The following is a 20,486-nucleotide window of genomic DNA, read 5'->3' on the forward strand; positions in this document are numbered from 1 at the left end:
CGGTTAACACCATTTATCCTGCCTAGCTATACAACCGGTTATGCACGGGATGCATGTTGTGGCAAAAAGTCTTTAAAAAAAACTGTATTTTCTTTTAATTGTGCAAAGTCGTGCTCTTCCACGAAATTCTTACAATTTTTGTTCATAAGAAACCCGTTTGCACGAAGACCTACGGAAAGGAAAATAATCTCGTTTATTGCAAGAAGTGAAACTCGGAAGAATCTTGACAGTAGTGACAATGGCGCGAGCAAGAGACGGGAGATAATCGGACAGAATGTATATTGGATTTTATGTGCGTTCACTAGAACATTGTCCGTTACAGGATTAACTGGTAAGAGAAGATTCTCTTGGAAGAGAACACAACCTTTAACTGGCACAAAACAAAACAAAAAAAACGGGGCTGTAAATTTCGTTCTGGTTCGGCTGTCTAAAACACATCCTAAAAAAAAGTCACGTATTCTTTGCTGCAGTTAACTTCATATTCGCCCCTCCCCCCCCTCCCCCTTTGCAGGGATCAGTTCAAACTCTTCCTCAACTTGCATTGTAATCCACTCTGAAAAAGTGAACACACAACTTGCGATCTGTTTGCACCGAATGTGTATCCTAGGACACATTAAACAGTGCCGCACTCGATAATCACTCTGGTTTGGATCCCACTTTAAAGTGTATATTTAGTCCCGCTTAGCTCATCAGCATAAAATGAACTAAAAACAAGCTTTACGAAACTTGCGTATTTTCAGATTAATCGACAATTTATTGTAGGTTTCAGGAGTATTCTGGAGGTCAAACACTCGCTCCGCCAAAACTTTTCCTCTCGTACTCCTACATTGAGCATTTCAGGTTGTTTTTTTTAACAGCAGCACGCTATTGGTTCTGAAGAAAAGCGGGGATTATATGGCTTTGCGACATTCAAAACAATGAGGCTTATTCCTTCGCACTGGATGAGTCATTGCAGTTATCGGCAAGCAAGCGAGAGCTTTCCAGACGCTAGACTAAACACTGGAGCCAGCTGCAGCGTAAACACAATGAGACCGGCTGGAAGTTAGAGCAGCAGGTGGCAGAAGGGAAATCATCGGCATTTTAAAGATAACGCAGTTGTCGAAGACCGAACTTTTATTAGCAGTGTGAAAAAATAAAATTATCCTTGCATTACCTTTTACCATGCAACAGACAATAATACGGGCAATATTTCCTATCCAGACAGCTGCATTCAAACAAGAAAGAGGGACCGGAATTCTGCAATTATCACATTACCATGCACACCAGTGGCGGATAATGAGCTGTTGTAGGAGAAGGAAGGGGGGTCACTTTTCTTTTACTTATCATGCGGTTTTTGTTCGTTTTGAAGAAAGTATTCAGAACTGTTTGCTTTTCTTTTAGACGCCAAAGGAAAGGAGCCCGTGTGCGCACACGAGCAAGAAAATCGTGGCCGAAACAATTAGCAACGCATATTGTGTTAAATGCATTGTTGCATTAATTGGAAATCTACCGTAAGTACATTCCTGATCTATCATAGACCAAATTACTTCGATGAGTTTTTAAATATTTTTGAATGCTTGAAGTTTAGATATGTACTTCAATTCAAAAAAAGCCAGAATAATGTAAATTTAATTTTGGGCAAATATAAACAACAAATATGAATTTGAATCTTAGATTTTACATGATTGCATTATTTTATTTTTATAATGGTACACATTACGGTACCGTTAGAGGAACCCTGTATCGAATTATAGCTAGGAAGGAGTGAAAGACTGAATCGATTCTAGAAAGTTGAGTGTGACACGCCATGGACCAGACAGGAGAGCAGTATTCTACTATTGGGGAAATGAATGATTTGAAATATAAAGTAAGGGCTGAGATGTCACTAACTTCAGTGAAAAGATACAGTAAACCTAAGAGATGCAAGGCCTTTTCTGTTGTGCCTGTTATGTGTTCTTCAAATGCGAGTTTTTGGTCGAAAACAATGCCTACATCTTTGTGAGAGGATACTGCATGGATGTTATTGCCAGAGACGGAATAAGATGACTTTAACAGGTTCTTCTTGAGAGAGATGGTGAGAGTAGTACACTTTTCAGGATGTAATGTAAGGCCCATGTCAGACACCAGGAAGTAAATGTTGTTATGTCATTCAGAAGATGATGACTATCATTGGAAGTGGAGATTTCTCTGAAAACTTGTCATCTGCGAAGAGAAGGTAATTTCAAGAGGGAGCTGTGAGATGGTCAGTAAGGTCATCGACAAATAATATGAATAAGAGAGGTTCTAGAACACTACCCTGTGGAACTCCAGCGGACAGGAAGAAAGTTAGATACGGTTCCTGGAAGAACGACATGTTGTTGGTAATCTCTAAGGTAATCTGTGAGAAGGGTTAAAAATTTGCCATGAATGTTGAATCTATTGCATAATTTGTGAATCAGAAGACGGTGACTAACAGTATCAAAGACTTTGGCCAGATCAAAGTATATTACATCTAATTGAGAATTGTTGGAAATACATTTCATAGCATGTGAGAGAAAAACCGACAGGTTTGTAAGACAGGAGTTACCAGGAAAAAAAAAACTTAAGGAGAAACAAATTTAAACAGTCTGTCTTTGACTCGTTTTTCACAGATGATGGACAAAGGAGAGTAAGGAGATTGGTCGGTACGAAAAAAAATATTTTTGTTGCCACTTTTGTGAATCGGTGTGATGTTTGCTTGTTTCCAAGCTTGAGGAAAGACGCCTTCCGAGAAACATCTGTTCAAGAGAATGGAGAGGGGATAACACAAGGTTGCACTGTTTTCCTGAGGAACACTGTGTTGATATCCTCCGGTCCTAGAGCACGGCGAGCTGCCTCTAGTTATGGGGTCATTCCATACCAAACCATCCAAATGGTGTTTGCACCATTTTAGAAAAAATCATTTTTAGTACATACATTTGTACATGTTTCTATATATGTGTGAAATCTCATTTCTACTTTATTCCTGTGTAAAGGAGCCCATTTTTTGCTTCTCAAATATTTAAAGCATTTTTTTATATTTGCATCAGACTTAATCCATTTCAGTGATTTGCATAACTCAAAGGATAATTCAGACCTGAAGGTGTCGAATCGGTAAATAAACTCTAAATATTGTGTTTAGTTTATTTCGCATTTTGCAGTTCATTTCACATCATTTTGTGACAAAATATGGTAGCAAAATGCACCTCACACCTTTCAAAAATGAAAAATTAACATTACAATGTGTTTTCATTAGAAACAAAATATGTATTCCCCTAGTTATAGTTCTTGTACTAAAATAGTTCGAAACCCTGGAAAAAATTATGAATCACCCTGTACATAAGTGGAAATAGTCTTATATGCACGAAACACATGGGGAACAGCTGCTCTAGTCCAGTGTTGATTGATTTGGTACTGAAACTACAGAAATTAAACCAAATGGTACAAAATTACACATTGATACCAGACAGTAACTGACTTACCTTACTTTCACCTTCTGGGACTTCTTGTTCATTGTATTCTAGCAATGAATAAAGCTCGTTCTTTGTAACTTTATTCTTTTGTAAATTATCTCTGTGTGAATACATCAACTTGGACTGTTTCTTCAGCTCGGCCTCGTCTACTTGGTCTTCCACTTTGATCTTCTTCGGTTCTGGTTCCTCCACTTCCTCTTTAGGTTTCACCATTCTGGGAAAAACAAAATATCAACGTAAACATAATGAAAATTACATCTCTTCACACACACAGGTATGAGCTTTCCTGGTAATGAGATTCAACAAGTGATCTCTGTTTATCAGAAAGGTTAAGTCAGATTTCTGGTAACACAACACTTGTTTGGATCGCAGGGTGTCTATAATTTCATAAAAAAAAACCAGACCAAGTCATTAGAGGTTTCATGTACTTAAATATGCATGTAAGAAGGTTACTACATTTTAACTAAATACTAGACTTAGAAACCCACTTATTCACTTCACATGTCAAAAGAAATAACAAGAAGGGAAACTGAACAAAAATTAACTGCTGGATAGGGACATCAGAGGAGAGCTTTTACATTATTTCTTGGTAAACAAAGAATTCTGTTCTTTTATAAAAATAACAATTATAGCATAAATAATCTATCACGACCTTCTTTCCTCGGCTTAGTGAAATATACGGTCGAGATGAAATTCACATTAAAAAAAATAAAGAAAATGGTTTCATAATTTTACATGACAAAATACGAGAAGTTCAAGTTTTAAATTTTCTATGTTGCAAAATTACTGGCAGAAATATGTATTCACATTTGAGTACTTAAGGAAAATTACCAAGATCGAGCATTAACACACTATATATTTAAACAAAATTCAACAACTGAGTTTAACAAGTTCATACATAAAGAGTCATTCCATGTGAAATCACCCAATTTTAAATCAATTGGTTGCTTGACCATTTTGTTAATTTTTTATATTTTCACCATAGGTGGTCTTGCTAGTGACCTGCTCAAAAAGATTTTTTTTAAAAAAAATCTTCCGCCATCTTGGATTTCTGCTCATTTTTCGTCACTGCGGGAAGCAAAAATGAGTGTTTACAAGAGTTTTGAAAAAAGGTTGCTGTGTGATTTCTATTACAGGTGGAATGTTCTAGTTTTCACTGCCTGAAAGTAGAGATTCTGGCCTTTCAGAAAATGTATATATATGTAAGGTAAGAATTCAGTAACTGGGACTTTAATGGGTTTCAATATAAACATCGTAACGGGAAATTTTGCCAATTTTAAAGGTCTGTAAAATCAAAAGGGCTTGAAACCACAGGATGGAATTATTTTTGCAAAAACTGTGAGTGGAAGGCTTTTCAGCCATGGTGAAACAAATCAGGGGTTGTAAGCCCTTCTGTCCGATTTTTAGTTCCGAAATCCGAAAATTCCCAAAATTTGTGAATTTCAAGGTCAAATATCTCTAAAGGGGGACCTGCCAAAAATTAGAAATTTTGGCCATGGATACTCCTACTAGTACTTAGTAAAACCTGTGAATTTCATTTTGGGGTTCACACCGATGTTCATGTTACAGGCTGTCAAATATCTCTAAAAATGACATCGTGAAAACATAATAATAAGTAGGCTTAAAGTGACCTGATTTCCATTATTTTATAATCTATTTATTTTATAAGGGTAAACAGAAATTAAAATAGATAAACTAGTTAGTTACTAGTTGATATATTTCAATATATACTTAGTGTGCTTTTGTTAATAAAAATCAAATCAAATCAATATCACTTTTTGGATTGAGAAGACAAATGTTAGTAAACAAACAAGAGTACTATTATGTCAGTAAGTATATACAAGTTGCATGCACATGTTTCTTAAAGGTTTATGAATATCCAATACTATCAAACCTTACTCAATACATTCACTCTGGTACATAACAATTGTATGCGAAATATAACATAATATATAAAACAATTGTCTGTGAAATATAACATAAGCTACCTGTAAAATATGACAAGCATTTAAACGCTTGAGAATATACGTATTCAAGTTCTTCCTCTATTTTTTGTATTCCAGTTACATATACCACTATGATATACACAGTTTACAATTACAATTACACAAGACTTAAAATTACATGAACTGAATCCTGATTTGGACAATTCTGATGATGACGAGAAAAAAATTACTTACAAACAATGGATAACAACAGATCGTTGCAATTTGATCACTGTTGTAGAAACAATTTCAGAGTTTAAAGAAAATTTAGTCACCATGATGAAGTTTATCCTTTAATATTTTCCACACAAAACTCATACATGTCCTTTGGTGTAAGAATATGGCCCTCAGTTGGTCGCTGCAGACTTGACTTTGCCACAAGTCATTTTACCGTCCCACCAATCCCATCACAAGGACACTTGCCATGGCTTGTGGCAAAAAAATGCCACTCAGCAGCCACGCCGAAGTCCTGTTTATGCTTACATAAGTTAGAAAACTTCTTTCTGGTCTTATATTGAGCTCCTGAGCCATCTGAGAAATAATAAATTTTCTTTAGATTTGGGATGAACATTTGAACAAATGGAATCAGCTGCTTTTGGAAATCGTAAACAGCAGTTGTGTTGTGTACAATGCAGTCACTTATAATACAAAGACGTTTGATGCATAGAACATCTGAAGAATTAGTCTTAAAGTAGACACAAAAGGGGTGGACAATAACTTGAGCATTAATCCAGTGGTAACTCTGGATTTCATCTTGTACAACAAATGTGAAGTTTTCACAGAAATCACCAATCACTACACATTCATCCGGAGATAGACTTTCTTTCGTTCTTTTGCAAAATTCTGATTGACTCTGAGCAATAAAGTGGTGACTTTTTAATTGCAGTAACTTGGAAGCTAAATTTTCTTTAAACTCTGAAATTGTTTCTACAACAGTGATCAAATTGCAACGATCTGTTGTTATCCATTGTTTGTAAGTAATTTTTTTCTCGTCGTCATCATCAGAATTGTCCAAATCAGGATTCAGTTCATGTAATTTTAAGTCTTGTGTAATTGTAATTGTAATCTGTGTATATCATAGTGGTATATGTAACTGGGATACAAAAAAAAGAGGAAGAACTTGAATACGTATATTCTCAAGCGTTTAAATGCTTGTCATATTTTACAGGTAGCTTATGTTATATTTCACAGACAATTGTTTTATATATTATGTTATATTTCGCATACAATTGTTACGTACCAGAGTGAATGTATTGAGTAAGGTTTGATAGTATTGGATATTCATAAACCTTTAAGAAACATGTGCATGCAACTTGTATATACTTACTGACATAATAGTACTCTTGTTTGTTTACTAACATTTGTCTTCTCAATCCAAAAAGTGATATTGATTTGATTTGATTTTTATTAACAAAAGCACACTAAGTATATATTGAAATATATCAACTAGTAACTAACTAGTTTATCTATTTTAATTTCTGTTTACCCTTATAAAATAAATAGATTATAAAATAATGGAAATCAGGTCACTTTAAGCCTACTTATTATTATGTTTTCACGATGTCATTTTTAGAGATATTTGACAGCCTGTAACATGAACATCGGTGTGAACCCCAAAATGAAATTCACAGGTTTTACTAAGTACTAGTAGGAGTATCCATGGCCAAAATTTCTAATTTTTGGCAGGTCCCCCTTTAGAGATATTTGACCTTGAAATTCACAAATTTTGGGAATTTTCGGATTTCGGAACTAAAAATCGGACAGAAGGGCTTACAACCCCTGATTTGTTTCACCATGGCTGAAAAGCCTTCCACTCACAGTTTTTGCAAAAATAATTCCATCCTGTGGTTTCAAGCCCTTTTGATTTTACAGACCTTTAAAATTGGCAAAATTTCCCGTTACGATGTTTATATTGAAACCCATTAAAGTCCCAGTTACTGAATTCTTACCTTACATATATATACATTTTCTGAAAGGCCAGAATCTCTACTTTCAGGCAGTGAAAACTAGAACATTCCACCTGTAATAGAAATCACACAGCAACCTTTTTTCAAAACCCTTGTAAACACTCATTTTTGCTTCCCGCAGTGACGAAAAATGAGCAGAAATCCAAGATGGCGGAAGATTTTTTAAAAAAAAAAATCTTTTTGAGCAGGTCACTAGCAAGACCACCTACGGTGAAAATATAAAAAATTAACAAAATGGTCAAGCAACCACCTCTGGGTGATTTGACATGGAACGACTCTATATTGAAGCATAAATATTGTTTTGCATTAACCTGTTCGCATGTTACAGATTTATCTTCAAGTTTATCACGTTAAGTCATTTATTATCAAGAAGAATTATTTCCGACCTTGCGTAGATCTTTACGAAGAAAATCGGAACCAAATGCTCGATAATCAGCTAAGAATCAATTACGAATTTTGTGTATTTATATGTTCAATCGACTTTTCACATTCCGAATGCACACTTTTTGTATATTTGCAAATATAGGCCTTTCACTTATGTAGGTACATGCATGTAAGATACTTATCTCATTATTCCACACTAAGAGAAGATGGCTGCCATTTTACGTGATTCCATCGGGTCACAGATTTAATGTCCTTTGGACCTTTTAAGCACTTTTCGACGCAATTTCAATTATTAAATGCGAATATAGTAGTTATCTGCTCTGCTATATCACATTATATCCACAAATCTTCCTGTTATTATTCAATAGTTCCAATTTCAGTTTCCGAAAACTTTTAGCGACTTCATTTCCGTCGAGGTTGATCTTATAGATGAAGCAGTGTATCCGAACTCACACTGTTACAACTTTTTTCACAGAATACAAACTTGCGAATATATTTCAAATGACAAATTTTGAATTGCACAGTTATTATACATTAAAATGCTTGTAAAATAGTTTAGATGCAATAAAATAGATATTACAATATTCAATTACATGTTTACGTATTTTATTTTCACCCTTTTCAGTTATTTTAAGTTTTACAATTTTGGTGGGAAAAAGGTTATTTACGCGCAACTTAGATTTTTCCCTTTATGTGAGTTGGCTATGTTTCCAAGTTTAGGATTACTTCACAGCTTTAGGATTACTCTTCAAGGCACTCAATTTATCAAATTGTATCTTTATCGTCGAAATTCTGCCAAAAGTTATATTAAATGGTTTGTACATGTTAGTAATACATTTTAAATACATGTTCATGCCCAAATAGTTATGAAAGAACAAATAAAAGCTATTGAAACCAAACATATGTGCGCTTATGCATGAATTGGCAATTTTCAGTAAGCATATTCTTGATACATCACAAGCCAAATTACATCGCTGAGATATAAAAATATTTTAAATATTTGAAGTTTACATACGTACTTCAGTTATAACTAGGCCAAAGTGATGCAAATTAATTTTCTGCTAATATAAAGCACCAAATACGACCTCAAATCGAAAATTACGAGTAATAAAATTATTTTAATATTCACATTATGATGGTACTCATTTTGATACCGTCATACTGGCGCCCAATGGGCTTACCCACGCCAAACTATAAATTACAATTTACTAAACTTGTAACACCACATGAGATCAAAATATGATCTATTTTTTTTTTTTAAGAAACCAAGATAATTAGAAGAAAAGAGTAACCATACAACAGTGTGTGAAGCTAGCGTGCATTTATGTTTCGATATGTGAAAGATATCATTAGAGTAAAACGTCTTAGCATGTTCTAGAGCAGTGGTTTCCAACTTCAAAAGGTCCGAGGGCCAAAATTATATCCAGCAGTTGATAGGCGGGCCGCATTTTTTTTGGGGGGGGGATTAAAAATTACAAAAATTGTAAGTACTGAACTGAACATGTAGTACTTTCGCATGACCTAAATTTCTAAAATGAGGCAATAAAACAATGGAATTACAAATCAAAATTGTATAATTACAATTTATTTCACAAAAACCCAATACTTATTGATGAATTGAAAGAAATTAAAGACACACCATACAAATAAGAATACTTCATAGTAAGTGTTCAATGTGAAAATTGAGCCCGATCTGCTTATTTTATTAAAGTTGTATTTGAATTTCTGTATTTGAATGTCTCAGAAGGTGAAGGAGTGAAGAATCTGCCAGTCTGCTTCTGTAGCGGTTCTTGACAAACTTCATTGAAGAAAAAACACTTTCACACGTGTATGTGCTGCCGAACATTGATGTCATTCTTTGTCCAAAACTACGAAGGTTTGGAAAGCGTTCCTTTATGAGGTATTTGAAAAACTCTGGCCCCTTTTCTTGCCTAGTTTGAAGGAACACATCGCCTTGTAAATCACGCAATTCAGGTTCGAGAGAAGCTATTTTCATTTTCAATCTTACGTTTTTGGAGATATTGCTTATTTCGATATTTGCACAAACTTTAACAATCAGTCACAGTACAATCCGAGCTGGAAATCTCTTCGTACTTCGTGCGTAGTGAAACAGATCTCTATAGCGCCGCAGTTTGTTTCTAAACACAAAGAGTGAAGCCTTCGCGGAAGCGGGGGAGTTCATTCCACATAGAGAAGGGGTGGAATGCATTGTGTGAAGAGAAAGTTACGTCACTTTAGATTCTTCTGATGATCATTATTGACTGCAAAATCAATTCTACCTGTGATATGGTCTTTCTTCACAGAGCTTCCGTTCCTTCAATAAAATAAATAAAATTAACGTATTTTGCAAACTGGCTTCGCGGGCCGCAGAAAAAGGCAACGGGGGCCGCATGCGGCCCGCGGGCCGCCAGTTGGAAACCCCTGTTCTAGAGCGTACCTCTCCTTATAACATAAGTTAATGTGTGGTGATGTGTTAAAACTATAATATCATCATATTAGTGAGTTATAGAGTGTGCTCATGCGTGCTTCTCCCCGTACCATGGATTTGTGTAAAGTGTTGTGTTGCTAACAATATTATATCTCTGTATCGGTATGTAAGAGGGTGTCATAAGCATACTTACTTCTCGTCTTATTAGTTTGTGTGATGTGCGGTGTAATTAAAACTATAATATTATCATAATAGTGTGTTTGAAGGTGTATTTAAACAAACATCTTTCTATATCTTGAGTTAGAGTAATGTGTATCCTTGCGACACATGTTCAACTAAGCAAGGAAGACAGACTAACAAATCGTCCGACAATACCTAGTCTATGTCTCACGATGATACAATAAGAAAGCAGATACAAAGAAAAATGGTACATCACCATTCCACTTCTTGCATAAAGAAGTATAACTTCGAAGTGAAAGTAATTAGTGTATCATTTCGTTCCGTTGTGATCATAATACTACAAGACTGGTGTGTTTGATGAAATGTGATAGTGAATGTTTACAGTGTCCTATGTAAGTGTAGTACATGCTTGTTTAACATTTGTCAGACTAGATTAAGATAACAGAATCTTAACTTCTAACACCAAACATATGATCAAAGGTGTCAGAGAATTATGTCTATGTACCCTGATGACATCATCAGGCAACAAAAACAGAAGAGTGTGACCATGTCACTGGATGAGATTATCCGAAAGCAAAAACATAAGTGTTATCATACTGACACAAAATGGTTATACACTTATATGAATACAACTAATGAACTCTTATATCAATACATAACTATTAAAACCCTTCAGAACCAAACCGTTCACAAAGACCATGGTATAATGATATACAAAATTGCATGAAAACTGTAGTTCATATAGTATTACATTATTAGTGTGATGTGTAATGATGTTGTAAGCATATTATCTTATAAAGTGAAACATCAGAGTGTATGCATAAGTTAGCATCGTGTGGTATCATGATGTTAGTGTGTTATTTTGTGTTGTTAAAATCACAATACGATCAGATCATTCTGTCTGAGAGTGTACGTATGCGAACGTGTACTTGAGTGAAATTCTCATGGTAACATGAGTTACTGTGATGAATCATGACATCACTAGAACAAAACGTTTGAGTGTGTACATATGTAAGTGTGTACTTCGTATAATCTGTGTTAGTGTGTTATTAAGTGTAGAGATAATCATAACATTACTAGAGTGAAGTGTTTGAGTGTATACATATGTGGTTCTGTAATCTTAAACAAGACATCACAAGATTGGAATGTGATAATGTGTACATAAGTGAACGTGCACTATATATCTCTAGGACACCCGTTACTCAAGACGAGAACGAGAAAATACTGTTTTCAGGAACAGAATATACACTAACACGAGCGTCTGACACAATATCGCCTATGTCGCTGGACAAAATCATCAAGCCATAAAAACAGAAGACTCTGACCAAATATCGTCAAATTCACTAGACGAGATAATTAGACAACAAAAGCAGAAGAGTCTAAACAAAACAACAATGAATGGCTACGTGCCTATAACCTATATATTAAGAATTTTCCAGCTCATCATTTATGTGAGAGTGAGCTACAAATATCATATAACCATATTCAAGTTGAATAAATGTAAAGAACAAAATTAAATAACTTGTATATTAAGAAACTTTAACATGTTTCTGAGTTGAACCATTATTAATGCGATATAATGTTATACTAAAATACACGAAAAATGAAGTTCAAACTTCGAAGTTATGGTGAAGTTCAATAGCATATTAAGTATTAGGTGTCAAATGACAAACAAAAGCAAAGATTAGTACGTTGACACATTTGTAGCTACTACCTTTATAGTAAAGTAAGCTACAAAAATTTATACATCAACACTTTAGAGAAACGAATACAAAACATGAAATTATTACAATCCATCGTTTATATGACAGAATACCCACAAACTTCACCACTCAAGATAGATGGTTAATGTTCATTACATATAGACAAACAAGAAATACCTATCAGATCTACGCTGTTCCGAACAAACGCTTGTTGAGAGGAACTTCACACTGCTGTGGACGTGAGAAAACTTTCGATTGAAACTTAAATCAGCATTTTAGAGTATACTTAATGTCAACACTGCATACACTGCTATCTCAAGTAGCATGACCATTTATCAGATGCGAATGTTACTAATTTGAGCAATCAACACACCATTGAGCCAGGTACTATTGAGTATGCGATACATTTCATGAAGTCAATCTTAACGTTCCAGTACTACCCATCTGCCTAGTACAAATAATGTCTTATTATTCACCTAATCTATCCATACAAAAAGAAATTGCTTGAGTAAGATTTCAACTTGAGAAGAAAATGTACCATCCAATATCCTATGCTAATAAAATTATACACTTTTCATATTAAGTATTTTGTCAATCTTCGCCATTTAAAATAAAATGGTTACTGCTCAATAATATTGACAAAAAATATTAACAACATTTTTCATATTCAGTTTCTTGAGTGGCACTATAGGACTTACTTATTGCCTTTTACGTGAACCTACCCCAAGTTTTTATGCTCTATGGCATATCAGCATGTGCAACAAGCTCGGATCAATTCATGGATCTCTTTGCTTACCTTTTGCAACATAATGTGAGTATTTGATTCAGCTTATGAAATCAAATAACTCAAAAATAATTCACATTCAAATTAGCATTTGGATTTTTGGTACAAATCCCTAGGTGTTATTGACTAAAACTTGATTAACTTGTACCTTAGACACTTAAGCGAGATGTTATGGGTTAATACAGTTCACTTAACAAGTGTTTCTAGAGTGTGACTTTGATGCACTTTATTGTTGTGCATTTATAATTAAGTATCCCACAGTCCATGAGGTAAATCCTAACAACGAAATGTAATTATTACTATAATAAAATATATTCAAAGCACGACCATTTATAGGCCAACCATTAAAAAAAATATGGAATAACTATAAGAGTTACTTAACACATTAATATTTTATACGAGGTGTACTACCAATTTTAGGCCAACCTCATTAATGGTAAGTTTGTTTCAAGAACAAACTGTGCACACATCTGTAATGACAGATGAAGAAAAATCACTTTTTTCTTGCATTGTTTGATCTAGTATATGTTGCACCACATCTTTATGTGTGCTACTTGCATCTAGCAAAGTATTCAACCAAGAAATTTTCTTGTCCTTGGAACATTTCCACAATTTTACATGTTCAATAGCAATGTTTTCCTGAAGAATCCCATCACTGCAACGTAGGGCAGATATACGAGAGTCACCAAAGTTTTTTATACATAAGTATGGACCTTCGTACAGAAAACAATATTTTTTAATTGGATTATCATCCATATCTCTTTGTCTATTTCGAATAAAAACAAGATTTCCAGAAGAAATTGATATTTTATCTAGTTGCTTACAATTCAACTTGTTTAACTTATTAGATCTAGCTGCATGACTTTTAATTTGAGCCATAAGCAGTTTGTCATTCCATGACTGATGTGTACCATCATCAAATATGACATTTCCTATTTGTAGGTTAGGTTCCTTATTTAATCTTAACTCTATCGGAGCGAAACCAGTTTGTGAGGAGATAGTATTGTTTAACCAATGCAAAGCCATGGACACTTGCTGGGGCCATTTAGCATGGTTATCGATGCACAATACTCTCATTAAACGGTTAAGTTCTGAATGATACCGTTCAACCATGTTGGATGAAGGGTGGTAAGGTGGAGTAAACATAAGTTTGACACCATATTCTTTCATTTTAGTATTGAAAAGACATGAACGAAACTGTGGTCCATTATCCGAAATTATTTTTTCTGGAATACCCAGATGTACAAAATATACATGACACAATTTATTCAGTACCGTAACAGCATTGCTGTTTGTCACTGGATATGCCACCAAATACCTGGAAGCTGCATCCAATATAGTAAATAAGAAACGTTCATGTTTAGGACCCATGGTGAATGGACCTTGTAAATCAATGAACAATATTTTCCCAGGCTTGTCGGTAATATGTACTTTGGCTAAATGTTTAGACGGATGCTTATTCGGTTTAGTGCGAATGCATACATCACAGTCTGCTACATATTGTTGTACATCTCTCTTCATACCTTTCCATTGGAAGTATCTAAATATTTGAGAAAGTGTACGACTAGCACCAAAGTGTCCCGATAAGTCATGAAATTTGTTCAAAATTGAACCCACTAATGTAATTGGAACACAAATTCTAACTTTTTGAACGTTATGAAAGTCTCTAACACACAAAATATTGTCCCTTAGAAGATAACGTTCATTCCAAGTCCTACTTCTTGGATTATCATTAAGAATTGAAGAGTGCAAAATATATTGCCTAATTTCTTTCAATTCATCATCTTTTTCTTGTGATACAATCAAATCATCAATATTAATGAAAGATTCTAATATTTCCTTAAACTGCAAAGAATTTACATGATACAAGAGGCCTTCTTGCATCGGAAATGTTCTACTTAGAAGATCAGCAATTATATTTTCTGACCCTTTACAGTATTGAACCTGAAAGGAATACTGTTGTAATTGTACAAACCAACGAGTTAAACGTGCATTCCATGTGTGCGCCGTTTCTAACCAGGTAAGTGCCTTATGGTCAGTTATGATAATGAAATGTCTGCCTTTTAACAGAGAACAGAACTTATCAATAGTAAACAATATGGCTAAAACCTCTAATTCTGTAGAAGTGTATGATTTTTCATAACTCCTGAGCAATCTACTCACGAAACCGAGAGGTTTGATGTTACCAGCAATCAGTTGATAGCAGTATCCTGCAACACCTATTATTGATGCGTCGGTTTGAACATAAAAAGTGTGTGAAAAGTTAGGAAAAGATAAAAGTACTTGTTCACTAACTTTATCTTTTAGTGTTTTAAAAGCAGTAGAAGCTTGGTCATTCCATTGCCATTTCTTACCAGCTTTCAACAAGTCATACATAGGTTGTGCTATGATGGCATGATTTTTTATGTATTTACTCAACCAATTTAAACAACCTAAGATTTTTTGCAGTTGCTTAACCGAATTGGGCACAGGCAAATTCACAATGGAATCCACATATTTAGGATCTTTCTTATACCCCTGCGAAGTAATAATGTGACCTAAAAATTTTATTTCTGATCTACAAAACTCACATTTTTCAAGTTTCAATGTCATACTAACAACATTACAGATATATCATATTATCATCTTAGAAGTATGAGGTATACTAGCAACAATGGGCTAACCTCATTAGTATTGAATAACTATAAGAGTCATCAATCTAAAAATATTTTTATTTCATGCATAAGGTATACTACCACTTACGGGCTAACCTTAAAAGCATGGAATAAACAAACTGATAATATTTATCAATTTTACAGTTTGCATTTGTGGTTGATTTATCTCAGCTTTGAAACTGCAATGTATTCTTGACTTATCATGTCAAGCTACATAACTAATAGCTACACCACCCACAATTTCTCAAATCAAGATATGTATCGATACTGTCACATTGAAAGTATTCTAGTTAACCACTCTTTCGCTAAACTGCATGTTTCAAATTCACTTACTAACAAAATTACGTATGTTACATAACATACCTTTTACCAACATGTACAATCCCTAAGAGTGTACACCATTTTCAGTTCATTATTCTTTAATTCTGAACTTACTCCTAGACGATAAACACTATGCATGTTACACTGTTTACCCCTCCAAAATTTATGTCACAATCAGGTAAAATGTAATAAGACATGACTGCACCTTGCAACAATGCCCTCGTTAAGATACTTTAAAGGTAAGTTATCCGATGCTTAAATGTAAGTCTACGACATTACAAGTGTGAAGTTAACTTTAACTTCATGACACCATTGCGACGTCTTTTGCATACATGTGTACGATGCATGATCAAGCATGACTTGACAGTCAATGCACAAGTATGAGAGGAGAATGCAAAGGAAGCATCAAGACAAATTTGTCTCCTCCATAATTTCAAACATTTAGGTCTGAACAGTCTTTTTCTTACATGTTTAGGATGAGTTACTATTTTTCGTTTTGCACCTGTGCGGTTAGACAAAACCTTCTTAGTCCTAAATTTCAGTTTTACCTTAATACACCTTTTAAATCTATGTCTCAATTTTAACCTAGTACTCCTTGAAAATCTATGCCTCAACAGGACTTTCGGTAATTTACGATGAGATAATACCCTGTTCATACCCTTACAAAATCTACCATGCAAACAATTCTTAAGATACTCACAAGTAACACTCACTTCAGGATGAGTACTTTTGTTACAGCACATTGTTTTAGTGTCATTTGGTACAAAGTCAGTATTCAAATTAGTGCTGTGACCGAGCACATTTTGTTTGAGATTACCATAATCTACAGTATGATCATTAATATCTACAAGAGTGTTGTTCGTAAGATTATCACCATTAGAGTGAAAGCTCAATGTGTGCATGACACTTCTCTGTGAGTTAACTGGAGAATTTACTAAACTAAGACTTGTGCAGATCAAATCAGGTATACAAGTTCTATTTACTGCAGTCACACTACTCACATTTATATCTAATAATGTATTAGTCATAAGCTGTATGGCAAAGTCACTACCATCTTTCATGTGTGCATCATGTGATCTGAGCAATCTTACCATACCATCATGAACATAATCGTGTTTTGCACTATAAGTACTTAAGCGATGACTAACAGAACTGTTACGAGTAACATCGTACACTAACATGCATGTAAAACCTAAGCACCTTGCACTATTACTATAATTTAAGTCACATGCATTCAGCTGAACACTTTCAGTTCTCAAGTTCACATGTGAACTTGTTACGTTAACATGTGGAATCTTAGATTCTAACTTACTTTCTACACATCCAATACATGCACAATCTGTAAGTAGGTTAGGTATATTATTCAAATGTTCACTCTCGTAACCTTCGCTAACATCACCAATGCGTGCTTCTACATGTTCATAATTGATATTGCAATCAGTTTCTGAATTATTACTTGCACCTAAAACATGTGTGCTATCACTGTAGTTACGTGGTATATAAGTAACACTAAGCCCCGCGACAGGTTAACCTTGCAGCAACTTTTCGCATATATAGACCCAAACGTGCGCGCAGAAAATAGTTCCGCTGCAATACTGCGGATTTTCTCACTGTCTGTGATATGAACAGCTCAGCGGTTAAGGTGAGACTGGCACAGGGATGCTGAGTGCCGCTCTAGAGTGGATTGATACATTAAACCTGCTGCAAACTTAACCTGTCACGGGGCTTAGATTGACTTTCACTTTCCTTGTTTCTGAGACCTACATTTACTTTGTCTTCAACAGCATGCAAATCTTTTACCGACTTGTCATTACTAACTATAGATTCATACCTATACTGATTTATTTCAATTTTGAAATCTTTGAGCTCCTTTATGTGAGCCTTACATGCTTCGGTTAATGCATTCAAAGTTGCGTCTACCTTTTTATTTTGTTCTGCTTGTACTTGCAAAGCAGTCTTAATATCACCATTTTGTTCTGCTTGCAGACTATTTTGTTCTGCTTGCACCTGCAAAGCAGTGTCTATTTTACTATTTTGAGCATTTATTAACCTCACAATGTCCGCCAGTGTGATATTACTCTCAACAGTTTCGGTCATTGTTAAAATATTGGAATAGACAAGCAAGTTAAACACAAAATTACACAAATTAAATATATTTTTGACAATTTACCTCTTATAAATTAAGAGACAAAATGAGTCTCTATAATCTATCTATCACGACCTTCTTTCCTCGGCTTAGTGAACTATACGGTTGAGATGAAATTCACATTAAAAAAAATAAAGAAAATGGTTTCATAATTTTACATGACAAAATACGAGAAGTTCAAGTTTTAAATTTTCTATGTTGCAAAATTACTGGCAGAAATATGTATTCACATTTGAGTACTTAAGGAAAATTACCAAGATCGAGCATTAACACACTATATATTTAAACAAAATTCAACAACTGAGTTTAACAAGTTCATACATAACTTCAGTACATGTTTATATATATACATATATTGAAGCATAAATATTGTTTTGCATTAACCTGTTCGCATGTTACAGATTTATCTTCAAGTTTATCACGTTAAGTCATTTATTATCAAGAAGAATTATTTCCGACCTTGCGTAGATCTTTACGAAGAAAATCGGAACCAAATGCTCGATAATCAGCTAAGAATCAATTACGAATTTTGTGTATTTATATGTTCAATCGACTTTTCACATTCCGAATGCACACTTTTTGTATATTTGCAAATATAGGCCTTTCACTTATGTAGGTACATGCATGTAAGATACTTATCTCATTATTCCACACTAAGAGAAGATGGCTGCCATTTTACGTGATTCCATCGGGTCACAGATTTAATGTCCTTTGGACCTTTTAAGCACTTTTCGACGCAATTTCAATTATTAAATGCGAATATAGTAGTTATCTGCTCTGCTATATCACATTATATCCACAAATCTTCCTGTTATTATTCAATAGTTCCAATTTCAGTTTCCGAAAACTTTTAGCGACTTCATTTCCGTCGAGGTTGATCTTATAGATGAAGCAGTGTATCCGAACTCACACTGTTACAACTTTTTTCACAGAATACAAACTTGCGAATATATTTCAAATGACAAATTTTGAATTGCACAGTTATTATACATTAAAATGCTTGTAAAATAGTTTAGATGCAATAAAATAGATATTACAATATTCAATTACATGTTTACGTATTTTATTTTCACCCTTTTCAGTTATTTTAAGTTTTACAATTTTGGTGGGAAAAAGGTTATTTACGCGCAACTTAGATTTTTCCCTTTATGTGAGTTGGCTATGTTTCCAAGTTTAGGATTACTTCACAGCTTTAGGATTACTCTTCAAGGCACTCAATTTATCAAATTGTATCTTTATCGTCGAAATTCTGCCAAAAGTTATATTAAATGGTTTGTACATGTTAGTAATACATTTTAAATACATGTTCATGCCCAAATAGTTATGAAAGAACAAATAAAAGCTATTGAAACCAAACATATGTGCGCTTATGCATGAATTGGCAATTTTCAGTAAGCATATTCTTGATACATCACAAGCCAAATTACATCGCTGAGATATAAAAATATTTTAAATATTTGAAGTTTACATACGTACTTCAGTTATAACTAGGCCAAAGTGATGCAAATTAATTTTCTGCTAATATAAAGCACCAAATACGACCTCAAATCGAAAATTACGAGTAATAAAATTATTTTAATATTCACATTATGATGGTACTCATTTTGATACCGTCATAAATACATAATTATAGTAAAATTTAGTAATATACTGTATTAATCTTAATATCAACCAAACAACTCCAATTTAGTGGTAAAGTCAGTTACTGCAGTAAATTTCTACATAAAAATAGTTCAAAACATGATCTTCCTGGAGTATTTAATGATAGATTTCTACTGTAACTACTGGTAATAGTCAGTATACCAGATTGAAGTATAGTTTGTCCACAACAAATTTCAAATTTCTTGCTTATCCTTTTAATTTGTTCAGAAACCTACTTCTAAAGCACTACTACAAAAATTTTGATTTTTTTCCAGGACAGTAAGTTTACTTGACATTTCCATGACTACTCCAGGTTTTCCAGACTGGTAAGTACCCTGGGATTAACATTTAGTTGTGCACAAAGCAGTTAGTACTGTTCGCTAAAAATTATACAATGTTACACAAAATAGCTCCTGTGCCTTGGTGCATAAAAATGGTTGTTTCATTTAAAAGTTTGTTGCCTGTAAGAATATGCTGTAAATTCAGGATTTCAAGCAGCATAAATGGAACAACTCAATTATTACCCCCTGCTCTTCATGTAAATATTACTTGTCTGCGATATATGTACTGCTCTTCAAATTTGAAAATGCTGCAAATGCAGTGTTAAAAATGCCCATGTACCCTTGCATGAAGTACAGGGTATGTATATATAGTTTCATTACTGAGAATGAGCCAAGTTAGCACTTTGGCACAAAACTTGGTACCAATTGGCTAGTACAAAGCTGCAAATGCTAGGAATACAGAAATTTCGACTATCAGGAAAAAAAGTATTTTGGTCTAGGAATTAATTTGTGTGCCTGGACAAGAGATGGCGTAACGAGCGTATCGTCCCACAGTTTCGTGT

The 20,486-nt window shown here is 34.2% G+C and overlaps 1 protein-coding gene across 1 annotated transcript in view; it reads right to left on the reverse strand.

The window, feature by feature from the left end:
* Parp1 (Poly-(ADP-ribose) polymerase) overlaps positions 1-20,486 on the reverse strand; it is a 101,802-nt gene that overhangs the window by 65,242 nt on the left and 16,074 nt on the right. Inside the window, exon 5 of the mRNA XM_083128504.1 lies at positions 3,459-3,663. Coding sequence (XP_082984630.1) covers positions 3,459-3,663 — 205 coding nt within the window. The remainder of the gene's footprint in view (positions 1-3,458; positions 3,664-20,486) is intronic.

Source organism: Lepisma saccharinum, chromosome 9 (genome assembly GCF_977018435.1).
Source record: "Lepisma saccharinum chromosome 9, izLepSacc3.1, whole genome shotgun sequence".
Taxonomy (NCBI): Eukaryota; Metazoa; Arthropoda; class Insecta; order Zygentoma; family Lepismatidae; genus Lepisma; species Lepisma saccharinum.